General features: G+C 46.1%; 1 protein-coding gene across 1 annotated transcript in view; it reads left to right on the forward strand.

Annotated features, from left to right (window-relative positions):
• The window catches only part of ryr2 (ryanodine receptor 2), a 225,349-nt gene that overhangs the window by 55,698 nt on the left and 145,750 nt on the right, over window positions 1-23,901 (forward strand). The window contains exons 4-6 of the mRNA XM_022766015.1: window positions 108-128; window positions 9,231-9,305; window positions 10,822-10,900. Of these exons, the coding sequence (XP_022621736.1) occupies window positions 108-128; window positions 9,231-9,305; window positions 10,822-10,900 (175 nt within the window). The remainder of the gene's footprint in view (window positions 1-107; window positions 129-9,230; window positions 9,306-10,821; window positions 10,901-23,901) is intronic.

Consider the following 23,901-nt stretch of genomic DNA (forward strand, 5'->3'; position numbering starts at 1 on the left):
TGCAACAGTCTTATCTGTTCAATAGATGTGTGTGTGTGTTTTTATGTGTCATTTCTAAAATGACTACGACAACTTACTTTCTCCCCCTCTCTCTCATTTCCACACAGCATGTAGATGTGGAAATATGGGTAGGTGCCTCCACTTGCTGTCTGTGTTCGTCATGGGTGTTTTTGTCCTAATGTTGGTCATTACGGTCACTGTCATGAGCATTAACAGTATGAGCACTAGCAGAGTTGCCATACACATTTGTGTTATCTATTGCGTGTCAACTTGAGGATGGAGAATTAAGATATGACCTCATCAATGTGGAACACCTCGCTACTGATATAGAGACAGCACTCTGTAAAAGAGGGTTGCCAAAAAACAGAGTTGCTCTCCCAAGGAGGTTCTCTTTCAGAGAGGCAGACAGAACCATAGCAGCCACTGGCAAATGGATCGACCTCCTCCCTCATCAGCAAACTCAAGCTGCATGATTCAGCAGAGCAGAGTGCAGTACAACAACATAAAAACACAACAGAGAGAATCCCCCTGAAGTAAGGAGAGGTGTTGAGATACATTGTCCCATTATTTGGATTCACCCTGGTCTAGTCATCTCTCCAAGTCTTTAAAATACAGCAGTAGCAGCTTAACTACACTATGAGCAGCTGACCGGTGGGTTTATGATGGAAAAATTGTCCTTCGTTGTGCTCCAACTTTCACTTGTACACTTTTAAAATTCTTATGCTGTTGCTGTATCTTAGCTCTCATAGCTAGACCAAAATTTGGAAATGTTGCATTCTCAAGTGTCACTGTGGCAGTGTCCACATAGTTTCAATGAGTATGAGAGAATAAGACTGGGTTGTTTCACTTGTGGAACATACTTGAAAGGCCAACCAGAGTTGCACAAGTTGCACAGTGCATCATTGGATGACATTCAAAAGCAAAGTATGAACAGAAATTAATCTCAATGGTGTCAAATGCATGTTTTGTGATCCACAAATAAAAATATAGTGTTCGATGTGTTAGTAATTCACAGAGTATGGTGTTCACAGATGCATTGTTCAATCCACACACACATACTAATCAATTTGATCTAATGTAAAACAATATTACTACTTGTCACAGTTCTAGTCTTTTATTATTCATTCATTATTGTCTGTCTGTTTTCCCATTCACTTACTCTTCTGTGGTTCCACATCCTGCTGCTTGCATTTGCCCTGCAGTAATGTCAGCCCTTCCCACCGTTCCCAATCACTTAATTTCCAACACCCTCCTACTAACCTGCTCTGCATTCTCTCATTAGCGCCATAATATTTGCCCAATTCCATTCAATCCCTGCCAGACTAGCTTGGCTTTCCTAGCTTTCCAGCCTTTTTTCTACCTGTTTTTGACTCTGCCTTAGTCCAGCCTCTTTTTAGTCTCTGTGCCTGTGTTTTCTGTTGCCAACTACACTCGTCCCTCATCTTCTCAGCTTTGCTTGTTTTTGCCAACATAACCTAAGAAAAGGTGAACGGTTTGAACTTTAACCTGAGTCTCTGGGTGGTGCATTTGAGTCCTACTTGTTTTTACTGATGTTGATAAAAACTGGAAATAAATAAAAAGCTTTGCCGGCATTTATGTGCAGGAAGCTTTAAATGTAAATTTTAGCAGATTATGAACTATAGCCTCACAGCAAGAAGGTTCCGGGTTCGAGTCCCGGCTCGGACACGGGGTCTTTCTGTGTGGAGTTTGCATGTTCTCCCCGTGCCTGTGTGGGTTCTCTCCGGGTACTCCGGCTTCCTCCCACAGTCCAAAGACATGCAAATGGGGACTAAGCTGATTGGTTACTCTAAATTGACCATAGGTCTGAATGTGAGAGGGGATGGTTGTCTGTCTCTGTGTGTTTGCCCTGCGATGGACTGGCGACCTGTCCAGGGTGTACCCCGCCTCTCGCCCGAAAGGATGCTGGGATAGGCTCCAGCCCCCCCACGAACCTACTAGAGGATAAGCGGTTGAAAATGAATGAATGAATGAAAATGAACTATAGCCTGTAGCCTATATTAGCCTAGCCAACGGTACATTCTAATCTATGCACTCAAAACAGTCCTTTAAACACTCACTGGCCTCCGGGGTTCAGTTCCTGAATGAGCGAGTGGTTGCAGCCTGCCGTGGTACACAAGGTTTGCAGGAAGGCTGAAGAAAAATGATCTGATCTGCCAAGTGGTGGTAAAGCTGAAGCAGTGTAGGCCTCCTTGACATTTGCATACAACAGAGTGTCTTATTTTCCCTTGTGATCCCACAAGGGAAACATACTGAGTGAAGCCAGTCAGGTGAGAGGTGAGAGTGACATGGTTAAAATCCCCCGATGTTGCAATGAATGCATCAGGGTGGTGGGTCTGTACTCTTGCATTCTCGTGAATGAACAACATTGGTGACGATGTGTGGGAACTCTCTCGGTACATAGTACAGTCTAAGACCAACTGCCAACAGTTCAATATCCCGACAGCAGATCTTCTCCTTCACTGTGATGTGACCGGGGTTGCATCTATTGTTCACAAGCAGAACCAGTCCTCCACCTTTATTCTTTCCACTTGCACACTGCTAATGCACTTAAAAAAAACAATGAGCTACAAGGACTTGCTGCCACTCTGCCAGCGCATCATTCAAATATATGTGCGTGTGTGTGTTTGTATAGCCTATATTTTTGTGGAGTGGACAATACATTTGTGAACACCATAAAGTAAGCACCATAAATTATGCTAGTCACAAATAGCTGTCAGTAGCTGTTCCAAATGGGTGGGTGGGTTGGTTAGTTGGTTGAATTTGTTGTGATCCGCTGCCTTTCTCCAAGGGTGCTTGGACTACAACAGATTCCTGTCCCCTGTTGTCTCTGTTCATTATCAGTAGCTGGTAACATGATGGCTGTAAGTACTCCACATCAGAGTTAGTCCAACTCAGTGGACACATTACTAGACCTTGGTCTCACATGCCTTCTTCGTTATGTTTGTTTATGCTGAGACCTGTATCCCCTCTCTCTGAGGCCTGTACTATGAAGCAAGTTCAACATACTCAGGATAACTTTTAGTTATCTGGCTTGACTAAACCTAACATTGACCATCCTGATAACCTGTACTACGAAGCAGGTTATCACCTGGCTCAGTTAACCCTGGGTTTACCTATCCAGCTACAAGCACGTTCATGTGAAAGAGGTGGAGTTGTTAATTATAAGCAACATCGTCAGAACCATGAATGAAGTACTTTATATGATATGAGAAGAAACGCTGATACTTGCCAGTAAGTTCAGTTATAGCAACATCCAAAAGTGATATTCAACAAGATGAAATGTTAACAATATGATCACATGACTGGGATAAAAATATTACTTCCATGTCTAAATATAATTTCTATTAAAGTCAGAAAAACTATTCCACTGATATTTTATATTTTAAATCTACTGCTCCTTATTATTGATCACTTTGTTGTAAACTCTTTTGTCCCTGTCAGGATCCGGTAGGCATGATGACTCTGTTTTTCCAGTGATTTGATTGGTCAGTAGTTTGGCTGTTGACAGGTTTTGATCTGATCCTCTGAAATTAACCTGTGCTGGAGCAGGTTAGGAGTTCAGCGTAAGTTACCATGGTAACAAGTGAACCACCGTTGTAGGACTGAAAACCCAGAGTTAAACCTGAAGTTACCTCGGGGGATTGTGGGGAAAAAAAAAAAATCTTTAGTTTCTGGTGCACACCAGACAGTTTTGCATGCGCACATTAAAGTAGACTTATTTATGGGAGGCCGATTAGGGTGAAACACCATGAAAGTGTGCACATACACATCAAATTAACCACATACACAAATAAAACTTTACATACACACCAAAAACATGCATATACACACTACGCATTCACACACCCCAGCGTCTTAACACAGCGTGATATAGGCTGCTTGTGTGTGTTAATGTACTGACTTATGGATCCATATGCGCTCAGTGCGTTGGCACTGAGCGCACGGGGAAGTTTCTGGTGCCCACCAGAAACTCAAAGATTTTTTTTTATTCCCACAAGTTTTTTTTTTTTTCCCCCATGTCCCTTTAGGGGCTCTGTACAATGAGACACAGGTGCAACACATTAGGGGCAGGGTCGACAATCACAGGAAACACATGATGGCAGGAAGTGGAAATTTGGAACGAGAGGAGAGGTTAGGCACACACCAAAATAAATCAGGAAGTGAAAACCAAAAATGACAAGACACATAAAAACATAACCTAAATCAGGACGGGACATGACACATTCATGATGCTTAAAATCCAGTTCTCAACAATCAACCACTTCTTCTCCACATTCTCAATTTTGATAGTAAAATTTTTGCTGCTTGACTGAGACACGGCAGCAACATAATGGCTTTGTGTTGCTCAACCAAGCCACACCCCCAGGCTTTGGATTTTGACCATGCATGAAAAAGGTCACATACTGGATTTGGCACTGCCCCCTCCCACCTGCTGAGCCAGGACTTGGCTGTCCCTGATCATCCTGCCATCCCCCCATTCCCGGCTTCAGCATCACCTGAAGTGTTCCATCGCTTATAGAAACATAAAAAAGCAGCCCTCGGAGACATGACTCTGACTCATTATGTTCCTACTGTGCCCTCTGATGACCTTGTGTTCCATTACTACAAAGTCCTCTCGTAGCTTGGATTCTCTTACCCCTCTTAAAACCTGGACTGTCTGTTTTTCAGATGTGTATTATATTCAATTCCACCCTTTCATTTGACACTTGCATAAATCCATCACCAAATCTGCTTTCCTCCGCCTGCCACCTGAGGAACATCTCTGTACATTGCCTCCTGACTCCATTGAAGAGATCCATGCATTTGTTATATCTCATGTGGATTATTGTAATGGGATCCCAATTGAAAGCCCTGGACAGACTCCAGTAATTCTAGAACTCTGCTGCCAGGGTTCTCACACAACACACCACACCCACCCTACAGCTTCTCCACTGGCTCCCTATGAAGGTTTGTGTGACATTTAAAGTTTCCTCCTCCACACCTATGATCCCTCTTGCACCCTCTGTTCAGAAAATGGACTGTATCAATTAGCAGTCCTTTTCGGTTTTTTATGTATTTTTTCTTTGCTTACATCTAATATGCTAAAATGTATTACTAAAATCCAGCATATAGATGTTTCTCTCATTTCCACAACTGATGATGAGTGCAGGTATTGGAGTGGTGTCAGGTGAGGTGGCTGGAGAAGGCAGAGTGTTGGTGGTAGCCCTGCAGCATCTCCAGTGCACACTGTGCCCCTGCTGCCCTGTCAGCACAGTCATGTGTTCACTGAAAAGATTTTGCCCCAAAAATCCATGAAAATGAATCAAAATTGTAGTTTGTGAAATATTCACATTGTCAGAAATCTTTGTTAGAAATCTACCAATGCTGAGAAATTTGATGTTTGTCATGGTAAATGACACTTTATAGGGCTTTTCTAGTCTTATCGAGTACTTAAAGCACTTGACATTAGGAGCCTCATTCACCTATTCACACACATTCATCTACACATACATACATACACTCTACCACACACACAGTCACACACCAATGTTACATTGGGGGCAATTTGGGGTTAAGTATCTTGCCAGGACTTGAACCACTGACTTTCCAATTGATGGACAACCTGCTCAACCTCTTGAGCCACAGCCGCCCATCATCACGTCACCATTTAGTTTGGTTGAAATGGAGAGAAATCAGGATATTTAGCATTAATATCCAAGACATGTGAGCCAGACTGTCCAGAATCTGCGACCTCAGGCATCTGACATCATCGCTGTGGTGGCTCCACAACTGACCGGGACCAGGACCAAGGTCCATGTAGAATCATGACTAAAACTATGTGTATGCACAAAGCCAGAAATATGCATACACATTCTTTTTGCCACAATTGTAAAGCCATGCATACGCATGGTTAGATGGTCTGATTGTAAAACTGAAGCACAATGTGCATCAGTTTACTTTAGTAAAATTGCAACAAATATAATGTCCTGTTTTACTCTGAACATCATTTATTGGGACTAGAGATGTCCTAATGAGGCTCCACACAGGCTCTAAAACTGTGATTAGTAAATAAAATGGTATGAAACAGTTTACAGAATGACTCACAATAAATAATAATGATATTAAATGCACAATATGTAACTTCAGCCTCTAAAGGTCTTTCAATTCAAAACATAACAAAAGACGGCATTGGATGACGTCATGAAATAGTGTCGGATCATGGGAGTTGTTGTCTTCACTACCATTACTGTAAGCTCCTCCCAGTTTGGTTTCCTTCAGTGTCAGTGGTTCAGGAAATCAAACAGACCCGGTGACTGTAACCCTGAAAAACACTGAATAAAGCAACAACAAACAGACCAGGGGAATAAAATCAGTAAATGAATAAAGCAGTTTCATTTAAAAAATCATTGATTCACAGACACTTTTTGGCAGACAGAGAATAGGTGGAAACTGAGACCACTTACCTTTGTTTCTTTAATAACTTATGAATCAGATGTTCCGCAGGTTTTTTTCTGGCAGCTGAATCATCAGCAGAGTTGTCCTCCTCATATAACAAATGCAGCAGGGGACTAAAACTGGTAAATAAATAAAGCAGTTTCACTTTAAAAATCAGAGATTCGCTGACAGTCTTTGGCGGACACAGGACAGGATGTCTCCAGCAGCTGAGAGCTGAGCTGCCTAACATTTCCCTGGCTATTTTCTCTCTTAAGATCCAGACGTCCAATGACGAAAATCCTTCATCTGGTTTATATATATAGTTGAAAATCACCAAGGTCTGAAAAGTGTATGTTGCTGGAAACCACAACTCTGACCAAGCGATAGAATATATAATGTCATTGACAGTTGACCAAATGACATATACTGTTACCATGATTAAAATCACAGATTTTTCTGCTTTGAGAATTGCTGGAAACATTTGGGAAAATGTAAGAACACAACTCGACAACATATATAACATAGGTCAAGTCATTTTTCGACATTTTAATGTGGTAAAGTTATATATTATAACTTTAACTGGTGCTAAAGGAAACATTTAGCAAACAAACACAATCATTTCCATTTAGGAAATGTAAAATTGTTATTGCTGTGTAAATGGCAAAACTTATAACAATAACAATGACTGCGAGCTCCTAGAAGTTGTTTTTTTTTTTTGATAAATTACATGTCTGGGCTTATTTTGTATTTTTACTTCACTGTAACTTGGATTACTCTGGAAAACTGTGTGTATACATGGTCAAAGTAACAAAGGTACCATATTCTGTGTTTATAAATACCAATTTATATGCGGAAAATGGCGAATGCATGCTTTTTGTGTGTACAAATCATTTATGGATCTGGTCCCAGGTGTGAGCAACATGTGGCCCGTCCCTCTCCTCTGAGCTCTGAGGGTTTGGGAATGTGGAGATGAGCCAGCGACAGGCACTCAATAGTTTAATAATAATTTAATAATGAGTCAAAGATGTAAATGGTTCAGATTTGAGTTCTGTATCTTTTAAAGCAGCATTGAATAATTAGTGTCTTACACCGTTGCAGCTTAAAGTTTATCACCTTGTGGATATAATGTATGAATATTTATTTAATATCAAGTGAAATCAAATGTGTGAAAGCGTCATCATAAAATCAATTTCCTCAGTCTCCCAATTGTCTGTACGCATGAGTCTCTGTACAGGTGCACACATTCTCTTTCAAGTTTGTTTTCATGAATCTCACTCCTGTCTGAAGTGCCATGTGCATGTTTCAAGCCCTGTTTTGTGCATATGCAACAGTCATAAATGAGGCCCGAGGTCTTTTGCATGTCATTGTTGTCTTGATGTGAAGAATTGTAGAAATGGTGATTGTACTCGGTTGAACATGCTAAATGTGATGTGAGGTCATTTTATGATGAGCTTCAGTTATAAAAATTATTGACCGCAGCCATCCCTGATTCTGCCATTGGAAAAACGTTTTGTTTGTTTTCCTTTTTATTGTAAAATGCCTACTGCATATCAGTAAATGATGATGATGATGACTCTCAGTTCTCCCAATCCTACAAACAGCTGTTATCAGATCTTGCTTTTGAGCAGGAGGAATGAATGTTCCAGACTGTTCCAGAATGTTCCAACTTTTCACATTGGTGATTGGTGACTTTTTTAGCTCCAGTGTAAAAATTTGGGTCACACCCAAAAATTTGCTGTTGGCAACACAAACAGTATACAAACATCCACCATTTGCTTTTTAGTTAGAGTACAAGAACATGATAGGCAATACATTGTGATGGAAACTTGTTTTAGGAGAATATTTTGAGACTTGAAGGATGATTTAGGACTATAGAAATTATTTATTGTATTTTAGACACTGATATTTAAGTTTTATAGCCTTGGGCTTTAGGCTGCATTGGTATAAAATGCATTATATTAACACATTATATGTATTTGTTGTATCACCAATTGCACAAAAAATAATGAGAGGGGAAAATGCTTCAACTCTGTATTCCATAGTTGCTGATGACACACTTTCATTGAAATGGGTGTGAAAGTGAAGCAGCTCTGCTCTGTGAAGCCTGTGGGGTAGAATGACTGCAGTGCAACAGGAAGAATCACAGGACATTGGACACAGAAATACTGTATGTTCACTGTGTAGGGCTGTTGCTGCTAAGAAGACAAAACCAAGAACCCAGATTTATGGTACAGTGTCCTGCTTCAGACATCAGCTGCTGTCACAATTTTAGTGCCACTGTGTAGTTTTATACTAATCTGGAGAAATGCTGAAGAGAGGCAGAAGGACCAAACCATCCTTTTCATTGATCAGAGCTGCAAATAATATCTACCATGGCTGTGCTTAAAATAGATATCAATGTTATTTATCATAAATTTGTCATAAAACAAAAACATTTTGAATTGCCACTAAACCATGTCGGACATTACAGGGAACCTGATAAACAAATCTAGTCACATAAACACATACTAGAACATAAAGCATGGAACACTTTTGCTGAATTGTTTGAATATTCTTAAGTAAAATTATACCATTATTATGTAATGTTGGATTTGTAGAATATAATGGCACAGATGGCCTCTCCCCCTCTCTTCCTGTCTGCATCTGTTTTTGTTGGTATTTCTGTCTCTGGTGTTTATTGATATCTCTGTTTTTCTGTTTCTCACTGTCTTTCTGTTTGAGTGATTTCTTGTCTTTTGTAACTCTCTCTCTCTTGTTTCCTCTTCCTGTTGTCACTTTCTTTCTCTATCTTACAGACGGCCCAGGGCGGTGGGCATCGCACCTTACTGTATGGACACGCTGTCCTGCTACGACACTCATACAGTGGAATGGTTAGTGAACAAGTACACAACACACACACTGTACATATACATATACACATATATATATATATGTACTGTATATATATATATATATATACACACACATGAACATTTAATCATCACAGTATAACACCAAGTCGGTTAAACTTCAGGGATATCAATCTGTCCATTTAGGAAGCACAAGTGGTTGTGAATCAATTTCACCTGCTTTGGTGCAAGTGAAAGGGACAACAGGTGCAATGGAGAGGCCAAAGCAAGACAACCCCTAAAAAGGGAATGGTTTTACATGTGGTGGCCACAGACAATTACTCTCTCCTGATCCTTCCTGACTGACTGCATAAGGCAGTACCTGCAGACCAGTCAGGTTGCACTGGTAGTCCAGCTCTTCCAGGATGGCACATCCATATGTGCGGTCGACATGAGGAGAGCTGGACAGGGCCGTAGAAGGGCATCAACCCAGCAGCAGGGCCAGTACCTGCTCCTTTGTGCGAGGAGGAACAGGAGGAGCACTGCCAGAGCCCTACAACAAGACCTCCAGCAGGCCACTGGTGTGCATGTTTCTGACCAAACTGTCAGAAACAGACTTCATGAGGGTGGCATGAGGGCCCGACGTCCTTTAGTAGGACCTGTTATCACAGCCCAGCACTGTGCCGCTCGATTGGCATTCACCAGAGAACACCAGAATCGGAAGGTCTGCCACCAGTGCCCTGATCTCTTCAGAGATGAGAGCAGGTTCACACTGAGCACATGTGACAGGCATGAAAGAGTCTGGAGATGTGTTATGCTGCCATTCACATACACACTACTGAGACACATTATGAATTGCTGTGATGAAATTCACGCAAGTCGGATCAGCCTGTGATAAAATTTTTTCACTTTGATTTTCAGTGCTATTGTGAATCCAGCCCTCAGTGGGTTGATCATTTTGGTTTCCATTGACCACTGTTATGTCATTTTTTTCTCAACAAATTATAATGTACAATGTACATGAGTAAAGATATTCAGTTTGATAATTTGTTCATCGAGAACCGATGCGTAAATGTACAGCGGATATAAAAAGTCTACACACCCCTGTTAAAATGCCAGGATTTTGTGATATAAAAAAATGAGACCAAGATAAATCTTTCAGAACTTCCTCCACCTTTAATGTTACCTATAAACTGTACAATGCAATTGAAAGACTGAAATCTTTTATGGGGGAACATTAAAATAAAAAATAGAAAATCTTGTAAGAAGATTTAAGTTTTGGAATGGCCCAGCCAGACCAGACCTGAATCCAACTGAAAATCTTTGGGGTGAAAAAAGAAATAGGTGAAAAATGATCTCCAATTACTCCAATTTATTTGCACCTAGAATTGATAATCTCAGGGTACGTGATCTATGTGGGACAATCCTTTACACACATTTCACACAATTGGAGAGCTTTGTGTAAAGACATAGTTTTCTAAGTTTATGCATAGTTAATAGATGATCTAGTTGATCTGATATATTAACTAAGTTTGATCAATTGTGATTCTCTGTTTAGTACCTATGCTGTCTGTCAACCTCCCGCTCATCCACAGACAAACTGGCTTTTGATGTGGGACTACAGGAAGATACCACAGGTAGGAGGCAAACTGATTTCTGTACCTATGAGGATTTCTACAGTCACAGCCAAATGTTGGATTATGTTGATATTAACCCTTTAGACTTTACTTACTGCCATACTTAAATTTTAAAGCTGTACTAATCAATATGTTTTCTAATCAGCAACACATCAATGACAACATGTAATGTGAGTCACTCATAGTGATGAACCCATAGAGAATAATCTCTGAACTCTGCTGTTCCTCTTTGCACTGTGTAGCCTCTGAGGCATTTTTCAAATCACTGTTTTGGTTCGGAGAAGCAGCTGTAAAAAGCCACTGTCCGCTACCTGCCCAGCAGCAGGCAGCAGACAGAAATAGTCAGTGAGCAGCTGGTGAACATGGTGGAGCATTTAGCAGCTAAAGGACAGATATTTCCCTCAGGAGTTGTTAGAGTTCAAAAACTGAGCTAAAAAAGAGGCAATGCTGGACTTATTCATAAGGTGGAAACAACCACCATGCCACATGAAAGATCATGTTGCTGTGTGTCTGCTGGATGTGGAAATGGGCAACTGTTTGCTTACACATTCCACTGTAAAAATTGCTACTAAGACTTAATTCAAAAGAATGAATGCAACATTTCCCCAGTCTTTGTAAGTTTAGTTAAGTACTTTAAGATGCAAAACTTGATAATATACAGTAACTGTAAAAACTGACATGGACCTTCATAAAAAAGCTTAGAAAATGAGTTCAATAAACTTTACTAAAGTCAGCATATTTGTCTTATCAGCCATGACTACCAGTGGTGATTGCAACATGGATAACAAACTACAAGCATAACTGACTTTGTTGTCTTTGCTAGCAGTTAAATTCTGCATCTTAATGCTACAACTGCCTTTGCTGTTCCTTATTTGTAGTATTTCTGCAAAAAATCAACTGCAGAGTTGGCAATCTGCTTCCTGTTTACATTGGCACGTGCATGCCCAGTGTACATGAATGGTCATGTGATATGCATTTTCAGATGTGTTAGTGTGGACAAGGATTATTTCTGATACGGAGCAAAAACAGTCTAGATAGAGATTGTTTTTGTTGTGAAACAAAAAATGGAAAGGTATCGGTGTGGCTGTAGCCTGAGAGGGTCTGAGCCGCTCTGAGCCTCTCTTCTGATTGGCCAACTGACACAAAACACCATATAATTCACTGTCCACCTGTACCACCATGGATTTTACCCACTCAAGAAATAGACTGTAGTGTCTCAGAAACAGTAAGGTAGTACAGGGTAGTACTGCTGCATGGTGACATAGTAAAGGAAAGGTTAAAGAACAACTGGGAAAATTATCTCCAAATTTATACAGACGGGGCCCAAGACCCAAAACTGTAAAATCAGGGTTTGCCTTTTACATTCCAGATTTGAAAATTATAAAATAGAAACTACTGTCTGGGGGGGTTTCAGTCTGTAGCCTACAACAGAATTAATGGCTAAAATATGGGCATTGCAATCGATTGAGGAGGTGAAGCTGAAGCAAGCTGTCATATTTTCAGATATGGCTTCAGATCTGATGATACTTAGGGAATGAGGCAGCTGATATGGCAGCTAAAAAGCCAGTGAAGTGAGGGATTGATGTGAGAGTACTCCATGGGACATATGTGTACAGATCCATCATCAAGAGAAACAACAGCTGTGTGGCACAAAGAATGGGAGAATGAAAGGAAGCGGCATCACTCTTCACTGTACAAAATAGTATTAAGAAAGAACATTGTTATTTTGGGAGAGAGAGGAACCACACAGTTGTTATTACTAGACTGAGTCTGGGACAATGTGCTGGCATGGAACTTGCAGAACTGAAACATATACACATGCAACTGTTACATGGAAGAGGAGAAAGGCTGTATGCTGCAGCATCATCCCTAATCACAAATACCAGTACAATAGGGAACCTGGACTTATTCCCACCAAGAATAAGTCCAGGATTGTGAAAGTAGTGCTTGAATTCGTCACTGTGACAGGATTACACCTGTGAAAATAAAATTGCTACGAACTGCAACCTGGTCACAATCTGATTTTTACACCGATTACGGCTTATAGTTGAATCATGTTTGTTCTTTGCCCTTCATTAAACAAGACGACAATTTATCTGTGAGTGCCAGCATTCTGTTTGTTCTGGTTAGATGGCAATGACCATGCAACCAATACATTGCTTGAGTATTTTGGAGCTGTACACACTGCTACTCTCTACTATATCTGCAATCAGATCCCAACCTGTGAGAGGCAGTAGTGTGCCGCAAGGCATCCAGTCTGCTGGAAACTCAGAAGAAGAAGAAGCACGGGCAAGTGACGGACAGAGAACAGTCGTGTACTGGTGGAGAAAGGCTGTATGCGGGTATTCAGGCTGCAACAGTCCAACAAGGTGCTCTCCAGAGGTCGAGGCGGAGGCCGGCGTGGCAAGCGGAGCCCCTCATGAGGGCGAACAGGAGGACGGCGGTGGAGACAGGGTCTCTCTGGAGGTCGAGCCGGAGGATGGTGTCGGTTGGACCACTGACTGGGAACCAGAAACCAGCTGGGCCACCGACAGAACAGGAGGAGCAGGTATTGGCTGGACTGCCAGCTGGAAATCAGGATCAGGTGTTGGCCGGACCACTGACTGGGAACCAGAATCGGGAATCAGATGGACCGCTGATGGGACACAAGGAGCAGGTGTCGGCCGGACCACTGACTGGACTGCCAACAGGACACTAGGAACAGGATTCGGCCGGACCACCAACAGGACACTAGGAACAGGATTCGGCCGGACCGCCAACAGGACATGGGGAGCAGGAATTGGCTGGACCGCCAACAGGAAATGATAATAATAATAATAATAATAATAATAATACATTTTATTTAAAAGGTGACTTTCTTGTCACTCAAGGACACCATACAGAGTTACACAAATTGACATTAAAAACACATTAAAAAGAAGCAACAATAAAAATGAAATGTAAAAATAAAAACAATACAAAAGTGATAGAGCAATTGGCATCAGATGGAAAAGGCAGTTCTATTTTATATCAGGTCAACACGCCACCGTATGGGTCACTCTCTCCGAGGGTGAGCTGTTTCAGGAGACAATTAGAAAATTAACACCTCCACCCTTTGGGCTCAATCAGAGCCTACAAATACAGCTGCGCGATCACCTGCCCAGTCTCTTTTTCTCCTCCTGGAGCGGGGTGTGTGAGTATGGTTTTCAGATTGAGACGAGATATCGTGTGATTTTGGGAGATTGATTTATCTGCCTTCTTCTTACAGAAACTGCTTATTGCTTGCGGTAAAGAGAAGAAGAGTGCGCGGATGTTTTTTGGATTTTCGATCTTTGTGTGGCGCTGCGGGGAGCCTCTTTTCCCGGGAGGGAGAACGCTTCCTCACGGCTGTACTGTTGTAAAAACGAAAAGAAAACGAAGGTAAGGTGCCTTATCTGTGTTCAAGCTGAGAGGGGCCGCTGCGTCCGGAAGGTCATACACTACCTGAGGCTTTTTTGTTTTTGCCACACTTGTGTTTTTGTTTTTGTTTTTGTTTTTTCGTGCTGAGAGGAGCCGCTGCGTCCGGGAGGTCGCACGCTACCTGAGGCTTTGTTTCATTCCCTTGTTTCACCTTGCGTCCGCTGGGCAGTCTTGGCTTGCCAGACCATGTCACAGGACGGCGAGGGTTTTTACTCTCCATCCCTTGCCCTGGGCCAGGCCCATCAGCTGGCTGAGCTGGAGCCGCAGGTGGTGTGTGATCCGCCGCTTGAGGAAGGGAGGCGGCGCGCACGGAAGAGGAAGTGCCCAGTGGAGCTTGAGCAGCTACAGCGGCGGGTGCAGTCTATGCAGGATACCCTTCAGGAGCTGGTGCATGCACAGCGTCCTTTAGGGCTGCATACCATGACCAGGCCAGATCCTGGGGACGGGGATAGGAATCCAGATGTGCTCTCTATTGCAGCCTCTGACAGTTTGGAAGGTCTGCACAACCCCCAGTCCGAGGAGGATGATCAGTCACTCTGACTTGGGGGATGCTTCTGTGCCTGAGCAATTGGACCCTTCTGATAGAGTTGTGATTGCGAGGGCGGCAGCACGCGCACAGCTGTCCTGACAAGCTCCACTTCCAGCTACTTCAGTGTTCGACAGGGGCTCATGGCGGCGCAGGTCAGATGGGCTCCCTGTCCTTCCTGACTTTATGTCAGAGCTGCAGGCATCATGGAGCGCTCCTAGCTCTACAGCCCTTCCGATGTCCCAGCTGGCCAACCTTACAGGGGCGGATACTCATGGGGTGGCCACAGCCCCCCAAGTGGGCCCGACCTTTGCTATGTTAGCAGGCGCTGTGACAAGGGCTGGCAGGGATGCCACTCACCCTAACAGACGCTGCAGGGCAACTGATAACCAGCTCCGCAGAGCTTATCATGCCTCAGCTCTGGCGGCCAGGTTGGCGTGCACCGATTCCTTGTTGTTGCTTTATTTGGAAGGTCTGCTGCAGAATTTGGCTTCAGCAGCCCCAAGTGATGAGATGGCTAAGATGCTCCGTGTGGCAGACATGTTTCTGCGGGGTACCAGTGCACATGCCCGAGCCCTTGGTCAGTCGATGGCCTCCATGGTCCAGGCATGGCGCCAAGTCTGGCTGTCGCAGTCTAATCTGTCCGACCAGGACTGCATTGCTGTGCTGGCGGCTCCAGTGGTGCCTGGAGAGGTCTTTGGTCCACCCTGTGAGGTGGCCTTGGAACAGTCCCGTAGGATGAGGGAGCTGACGCGCTCTGTGAGGGATGTACCACCCTCACGCTTGCGCTGGGGTCGTGGGTCCAAGCTCTACGGCCTCCAGGGTGCCGCAGCTTGCCACCCGGGATTTCCTGGCGAGGGGAAATCTGACTCGCCAACGTTCCTTTCGCGATGACCGCACGGGAACTGCTCACCTTGGGGGCACCAGACCTCAGTCAGCTGGTGGTCAGGGCCGTCGCTGATGGTTGCCAGCCTCCGGCCTCACACTTCACTCCTCAGCACCTTGCTCACTGGCGCCAGTGTACTCAGTGCCCTTGGGTGCTAAATACGCTGGAGTCAGGGTACAGACTCCAGTTCAGAACCAGACCACCTCAGTTTTTGGGAATCGTTCCTACTTTCCTGCACGACAGGGCAGGTTGTCAGTCCCTCGCGACAGAGGTCGCGGCCCTTCTACAGAAGGGGGCAATAACACCCGTCCCCAGCGGCGAGGCGCACAAAGGGTTTTATTCAACCTATTTCCTGGTTCCAAAGAAGGACAGCGGCCTGTGTCCTATCTTGAACCTGAAGGAGTTCAATCGCTTCCTGAAATGCCTGCCCTTCCATATGCTTCATCTGTCACGCCTTCTGTCATCTGTAAGGCGCGGGGACTGGTTCACTGCAGTGGACCTGCGCGACGCGTACGTCCACATTCACATACACAGGGGCCACAGGAAGTACCTCTGTTTTTTCTTTCAAGGCAACACCTACGAGCACAACGTCCTCCCATTCGGCCTGTCCTTGTCTCCTCGCACCTTCACAAAGTGCATGGAGGCAGCACTGGCCCCTCTACGTCGCCAGGAGATTCATATCTTGTATTACCTGGACGACTGGTCGATTTGCTCCCCAACCGAACATCAGGCTAAGCTCGACACCATGACAGTGTTGAGCCACCTCGAGAACCTGGGGCTGGCTGTAAACAGGGAGAAGAGTTGCCTTATTCCATCCCAGCGGGTGGAATATTTAGGTTTGGTTCTGGATTCGGCCTTGCTCAGAGCTGTCCTGACCCAGAAGAGAACAGTGGTGCTGATGGAGAGCTTGTCACAGTTAACTGTGGACAAGCACATTACAGTGAAGTGTGCCCGGAGGCTGTTGGGCCTCATGGCAGCAGCATCCCAGGTGGTGCCCCTAGGGTTGCTTCACATGCGGCCTCTGCAGCGTTGGCTTGCCAGGCACAGATTGAGCCCCCACTAGGATGGCCTGAGGGCTATCCCGGTGTCCTCGACTTGTCTTCCGGCAGTGGCATGGTGGACCACTGCCCTGGGCCTCAGAGAAGGTGTTCCGTTGGGCCTGGTCAAGGGTGACCATAACAACGGACGCCTCAGAGGCAGGCTGGGGGGCCCTATGGGGGAACCACCCAGCCCGCAGCTGTTGGGGTCCCCTTTGGAGGGGTACTCACATCAACCTGCTCGAACTGGAGGCAGTGTATCGGACCTTGGTGCATTTCCTTCTGATAATTCGGGGGAAGCATGCTTTTCCCCCCTTTCCACTCATACCAGTGGTATTGGCCAGGGTAGAGATGATGGAGGCCAGGGTTCTGCTTGTGGCCCCGAACTGGCCACATCAGCCGTGGATGGCGACCTTGCAGAGGCTGTTGGCAGGGACCCCTTGGTGCCTCCCAGTCAGGCCAGACATGCTGTCACAGGCTCGGAGAGAGCTCTGGCACTGGAATCCGGGAGTTTACAGGTTACATGCCTGGCCCTTGGACGGGAGCCGCCCTGCGGCTTGAGTCCTGCCGTTATGGCTACCCTACAGGCAGCTAGGGCTCCCTCTACCAGAGCGCTTTATGCTGGCCGATGGGAGCGGTTTTGCCAGTGGTGTGCGGAGACAGGCCGGAGCCCGGTCTCTTGTGGGGCACAGGGGGTCCTCTTGTTTTTGCAGTCCCTATTAGAGAGAGGGCTGACTGAGTCCACCTTGAGGGGCTATGTGGCCGCCATATCTGTTCGTCACATCCCTATTGAGGGTAGTACGTTGGGCGCGCAAACCCCTTGTTGGCCAGTTTTTGAAGGGGGCTAGGCGTATCAGGCCATCACGGTCCCCCATGGTCCTGTTATGGGATTTGCAGCTGGTGTTGCGGGCTCTGTCGGAGTCTCCTTTTGAGCCTTTGTCCAGTTTGGGGCTGTAGCTCCTTTCCCTCAAGACGGCTTTTCTTCTTGCCATGTCTTCGGTGAAGCGGGTCTCTGAACTGCATGCCCTGTCCGTGCATCCATCCTGTTTGAGGTTGGGGGAGGAGGGCTCTGCCATCTCTTTCCTGCCTAATCCAGCCTTCTTACCTAAGGTACTCCCTCGGTCTTTCGTGGTGCGGCCCTTGGTTCTGGAGCCCTTTCACTCTCCACCACATGACTATGTGGAAGTGGCTCGGTTACATTTGCTCTGTCCAGTGCGGCCCCTAAGAGTGTACATCGCCCGTACGGCCCCAATTAGACAGGCTGACCAGCTTTTCGTCTGCTATGGGGGCACCAAGCTGGGCCACGCGCTGTCCAAGCAGCGGTTAGCCCGCTGGGTGGTCCAGGCCATAGCTCGGGCCTATGATGGTGCTGGAGTCCTTCCGCCCGGGGGGGTGGTGGCCCACTCCACCAGAGGCATGTCCACCTCTTGGGCGCTCTTCAAGGGGGCTCCCTTGGAGGATGTCTATGCGGCGGCCAGTTGGGCCTCTTCTGGGACCTTTGCAAGGTTTTACAGACTAAATGTTGGTTCGTCAGTAGCCTCTGCTGTCCTGCAAGCAGGCCAGTGAGGCATGTGGTCCCTACCATGCTGAGACATGGCTTCAGGGTTGGTGTTCACCCGGTGGTTTTGTTATTGTGGGCCTTCTTCTGTCCGCAGAAAAGGAACAGAAGAGGTGGCCAGTATTTTCTTTTGCAGCAGGTGACCTTTGTCGGTCTTTGGCTGTTGTGCCCCATGGCTTTTTTTGTTTATTATTTCTTCAATAAAATGTATTATGATCAGTGAACGGTTGTCCTGAGTGTCTGTCAGCCTCACTGCACCTCCTGCCTGACCTTATTTGCTATACTGTTGACCCATACAGTGGCGTGTTGACCTGATATGAAATAGAACGGATGGTTACAGAAGGTAACCAAGGTTCTATGAATAAGGGTCAACACGCCAGCTTGGTTTGTCAGTCAGTAGGCTGGTTCAGCCTCAGTCGGAGAAAAGAGACTGGGCAGGTGATCGTGCAGCTGTATTTGTAGGCTCTGATTGAGCCCAAAGGGCGGAGGTGTTAATTTTCTAATTGTCTCCTGAAACAGCTCACCCTCGGAGAGAGTGACCCATACGGTGGCGTGTTGACCTTTATTCATAGAACCTTGGTTACCTTCTGTAACCATCCGTTTTAAATGGATGTGTTTTGAGTTGAGATTTGAAATGGGGGAATTGTGATGTCATGAGAGGTTTGACTCACAGAATGTCTGGCATGGGCATCAAGAAGACCACAACACAAAACGTTTCAAAACAAATCAAATCTTTTACTGAGGTTTTCCCAAAGTTATTAACAAAAACAGGGCTTTTTGACACATCGAAAACAGTAACAAATCAACTTAAATATCTTCCTCAGATTCTCCACAAAAAATTTCTCTGGCAGTGTAACTTAAATGTCTCTCAAAAATAGTTCTCAATTCATCATACATTCAACATGATTCAACACATTACCCACTGGTCTGCAGTCACCGTCCTCCAAACACTTCTCCCTCTATGTGTCTCTCTCTGGGCTTTTTGTAGGCTGTGTCCCAGCAGTGAATCAGCCTCAATCCTTAACAGCTGTGCACCAGGTGGGGACAGAGCATTCCTCGATTTGTTATGGGGGTTGACTGCAGCCATCGGAGAGGAATGTATTTACCACCCAGGACACACCCTCTCGTGACATCACAGAATGAATCGATATTTCTGAGTTTGGGTGGTAGTGGATTCCAGAGATGGGGAGCAGAGTGGCTGAATGCTCTACTCCCCGTGGTGGTGAGACGGGCGGAGGGGACAGACAGGTGTGTGGAGGAAGAGGATCTGAGGGAGCGGGAGGGAGTGGGAACATGGAGGAGGTCGGACAGATATGGGGGGGGTGAGGTTGTGGATGGCCTTAAATGTAAATAAAAGGACTTTGAAATGAATACGGAACTGAACCGGTAGCCAGTGGAGCTGTTGGAGGACAGGAGTAATGTGGTGGATGGAGGGGGTACGAGTAATGATACGGGCAGCTGAGTTCTGGACCAGTTGAAGTTTATGGAGGGATTTATGAGGGAGGCCAAAGAGGAGAGAGTTACAGTAATCCAGACAGGAAGTGACGAGACTGTGGACAAGGATGGCGGCAGTGTGGGGGGTAAGGGAGGGGTGGAGGCGATTAATGTTTCGTAGGTGGAAGTAGGCAGACCGGGTAATGTTATTGATGTGGGATTGAAAGGATAGTGTGCCGTCAAGGATGACACCCAGACTCTTAACCTGGGGGGAGGGTGAAACGGAGGAGGTATCAATAATGAGAGAAAAACTGTTGGTTTTGGATAAAGTAGATTTGGTGCCAATGAGGAGAACCTCGGTTTTGTTACTGTTTAATTTAAGGAAGTTTAGGGTGAACCAGGTTTTTATTTCAGTGATGCAATCAGTTAGGGAGGTGGGCGGGAGAGTGGAGGAGGGTTTAGTGGAGAGGTAGAGCTGGGTGTCATCAGCGTAACAGTGGAAGTCAATGTTAAATTTGTGGAAGATTTTGCCAAGGGGAAAGAGGTAGATGATGAAAAGGAGGGGCCCCAGGACAGAGCCCTGGGGCACACCAGAAGTGATGGAGGAGGGGGTGGATTTATAGGACTTGAGTTGAATGAACTGAGTGCGGCCAGAGAGGTAAGATGTGAACCAGTCTAATGGAGTGTGGGTGATGCCAATGGAAGATAGCCTGTTGAGGAGGGTGGTGTGACAGATGGTATCAAAGGCTGCGCTCAGGTCAAGGAGGATGAGGATGGTGAGGAGTCCAGAATCAGCTGCCATAAGGAGGTCGTTGGTGATTTTAATGAGTGCTGTTTCAGTGCTGTGGAGTGGGCGGAAACCGGACTGGAACTGTTCAGACTGGTTATTGTGGGATAGGTGAGAATGGAGTTGGGAAGCAACTGTTTTTTCGAGGATTTTGGAGATGAAGGATAGATTGGAGATAGGAAGGAAGTTGTTGGAGTTGGAGGGGTCAGCGCCAGGTTTTTTCAAAATTGGAGTAATGGCAGCAGTTTTGAAAGATGTAGGGACAGTTCCAGTGGTGAGAGAGGAGTGGATGATGGCAGAAATGAGGGGGACCAGAGAGGGAAGGCAGGCTTTAACAAGTTGTGTGGGGAGGGGGTCCAGTTGACAAGTGGATGGCTTGGATTTCTGAATGAGTTCTTTGATTTCTGAGAGAGTGGGGATCAGGAAGGATGAGAATGAGTGTGTGGATGGGTGAAAGTTGGCTGAGATGCTGAGGTGAGGATTTGGCCCTAGGTGCTGGTGGATATTCTTGATTTTTGCAGTGAAAAAAGACATAATGGAGTTGCAGAAGGAAGTTGTGTATAAGTGAGGGGGGAGAGAGTCCTGGGGTTGGGTGATATTGTTGAGCAGGGAGAACAGTGACTTGGAGTTTCCTTTATTTGCATCGATGATACTGGAGTAGTAGTGGGTTTTGGTGGTGGCAATGGAGTCCTTATAATGTAAAATATGGTTATTGTACATTTCTTTGTGAATAGTGAGACCAGTTTTTCTATGGAGTCGTTCAAGTTGCCAACCTTTGGCTTTCATGAGACGAAGATCAGGGGTGAACCAAGGGGTGGAGACGGAGAAAGAAACAGATCTGGTTTTTAACGGAGCAAGAGAATTAAAAATATTATGAAGTCCAGTATTGTAATGAGAAACCAGATCATCAGGGGTGGACAGATTGTGGATGTCAGGGAGGCAGAAGGAGTGGATACTTGATGTGAGAGTGGCAGGGTTGATGTTCTTTATATTCCGGAATGAAATGAGGCGTGGTGTTTTAGGGATGGAAAGAGTGAGTTTCACTGTAAATGAGAGGAGAAAGTGGTCAGTTATGGGGAGTTCATCAGCTGTAAGTTCAAGAGGGGTGACACCAGAGCAGCATTAAGTCCAGAATGTGTTCTTTGGAGTGTGTGGGAATGGTGGTATGCTGCCGACATCCAAAACTCTCTAAACAGGATCTGAAGTCTTTGGTGAGAGATAGATTGATTATGTCCATGTGGATATTGAAATCACCCAGCAGTATTATATTTGGTGTGAGAGAGGATAAATGGGAGAGGAAAGCAGCAAAGTCATTTAAAAAGTCACTATTCGGTTTTGGGGGGCGGTAGACAGTAGCAATGATGGGTGGAGTGGGACCAAACAACTCGCAGACAGTGGATTCAAATGAGCTCGAGACGGGCACAGACACCGGCGAGACTTTCCACTTGTCCCGTTAAATTATCGCAAGACCTCCTCCCCACCAGGAGCCACGGGGTTGACAGACGTAAACAACCCCACTAGGAGTGGATTCAATCAGCTGGGAGAAGTCGTTGGGCTGTTGCCATGTCTCGGTTAAACAAAGAGAGTCTAGCTTACGGTCTGTGATGAGGTCCTGGATGAAATGTCCCTTGCTTGTCAGTGAGCGGATGTTGAGCAGAGTGAAGTTGAGTGAAGTGTTGTCGCAGCTGGTGGTGGTGTTAGCCGACGAGGCTAGGCAGGTTAACCCGCTGTGGCCGACAACCCGGCTGGTGGAGCGTGGAGGGCGTCGAGAGCTGGACCAGATGGACTTTATTGTTGTTGAGCTGTTATGGTGGAAATTCCGGCGGGACCCTCTGTGAATGTATCTCCGGCGGGGCTGGAAGGTGATGTCCGGGTGAAGGTGGAGTGCCTCTGGTGCAGGTCCAGGCAGGTGACAGCGCAGCCGGAGCAGGTCAGTGGCCGAGTACTGAAGCATATCTGTCACTGGCAGGTGAACAGGCAATAGAAAGAGCCAGACACATACGGACAAGATGTATGTCCTACCGTTCACATTGTGGATGAGAACTCAGGCAGCGTTGACCAGATAAATGCCAGGTGAGGCTCAAGCCGGGACAGGACAGGTGAGCTAACGATAGGCTAGTTGAGACTCACACGGACGTAGTGCCAGTAAATCGTAGAAATATTCCAAATGAAGGCAATTACAAGATCCGATTAGGTTATAAAAACTATAAAAGAAGTCAAAAAGTCTGAAAAGTTGAAGAAAAAATATTAAAAAGTTAAAAAGTTAGAAAGTTACCGGTGAGCAGCGGCAGCAAGTTGTGCCAGCGTTCACTCACTGAGTGAGCCAGTTGCAGTTTCACCTGAGCCAGTTGCAGTTTCACCTTAAATGAGGTGCAGGATTCAGCCGGACTGCCGAAAGGGAATCAGGATCAGGTGTCAGCCGGACCACTGACTGGGAACCAGAATCAGGAGTCAGCTGGGCCGCCGACAGGACAGGAGGAACAGGATTCAGACAGACCGCCAACAGGACCTGGGGAGCAGGAATTGGCTGGACCGCCAACAGGAAATGAGGAGCAGGATTCGGCCGGACTGCCGAATGGGAATCAGGATCAGGTGTTGACTGGACCACTGACTGGGAACCAGAATCAGGAGTCAGCTGGGCCACCGACAGGACACGAGGAACAGGATTCGGCCAGGCTGCTGACAGGGAATCAGGAACAGGAGTCGACTGGACCACTGACTGGGAACCAGAATGAGGAGTAAGCTGGGCCACCGACAGGACAGTAGGAACAGGATTCAGCTGGACCGCCGACAGGGAATCAGGAATAAGAGTCGACCGGACCACTGACTGGGAACCAGACTCAGGAGTCAGCTGGGCCACCGACAGGACGGGAGGAACAGGATTCGGCCAGGATGCTGAAAGGGAATCAGGAACAGGAGTCGGCCGGACCACTGACTGAGAACCAGAATCATGAGTCAACTGGGCCGCCGACAGGACATGGGGAGCAGGTGAGACATTGTCCAGAACACCTAACTCAGGAACAAGGGAGGAGTCGACCGGGACCCCTTACGCTGAGACAGCCAAAGCGTCAGCCAGGATGGTCGACCCAAGAATTGAGTCAGGAGCCGATGAAACGTCAACTGGGACCCCTGACACTGGAACAGCTGATGCGTCAGCCAGGATGATTGGCGAGGGCTCCTGGTCACAGGAGAGCAGAGGTTCTGGAAATTGGGGTAGATGGGGCTTGGGCTGGAAGCTGGGGACCTGGGACTGTGGCTTGGGCTGGAAACTGGAGACCTGGGGCTGGGACTTTGGCTGGAAGCGAGGAACCTGGGGCTGGGGCTAAGGCTGAATT

This window comes from Seriola dumerili, unplaced genomic scaffold, assembly GCF_002260705.1.
Source record: "Seriola dumerili isolate Sdu_G_001 unplaced genomic scaffold, Sdu_1.0 BDQW01000807.1, whole genome shotgun sequence".
In the NCBI taxonomy this organism is placed as follows: domain Eukaryota; kingdom Metazoa; phylum Chordata; class Actinopteri; order Carangiformes; family Carangidae; genus Seriola; species Seriola dumerili.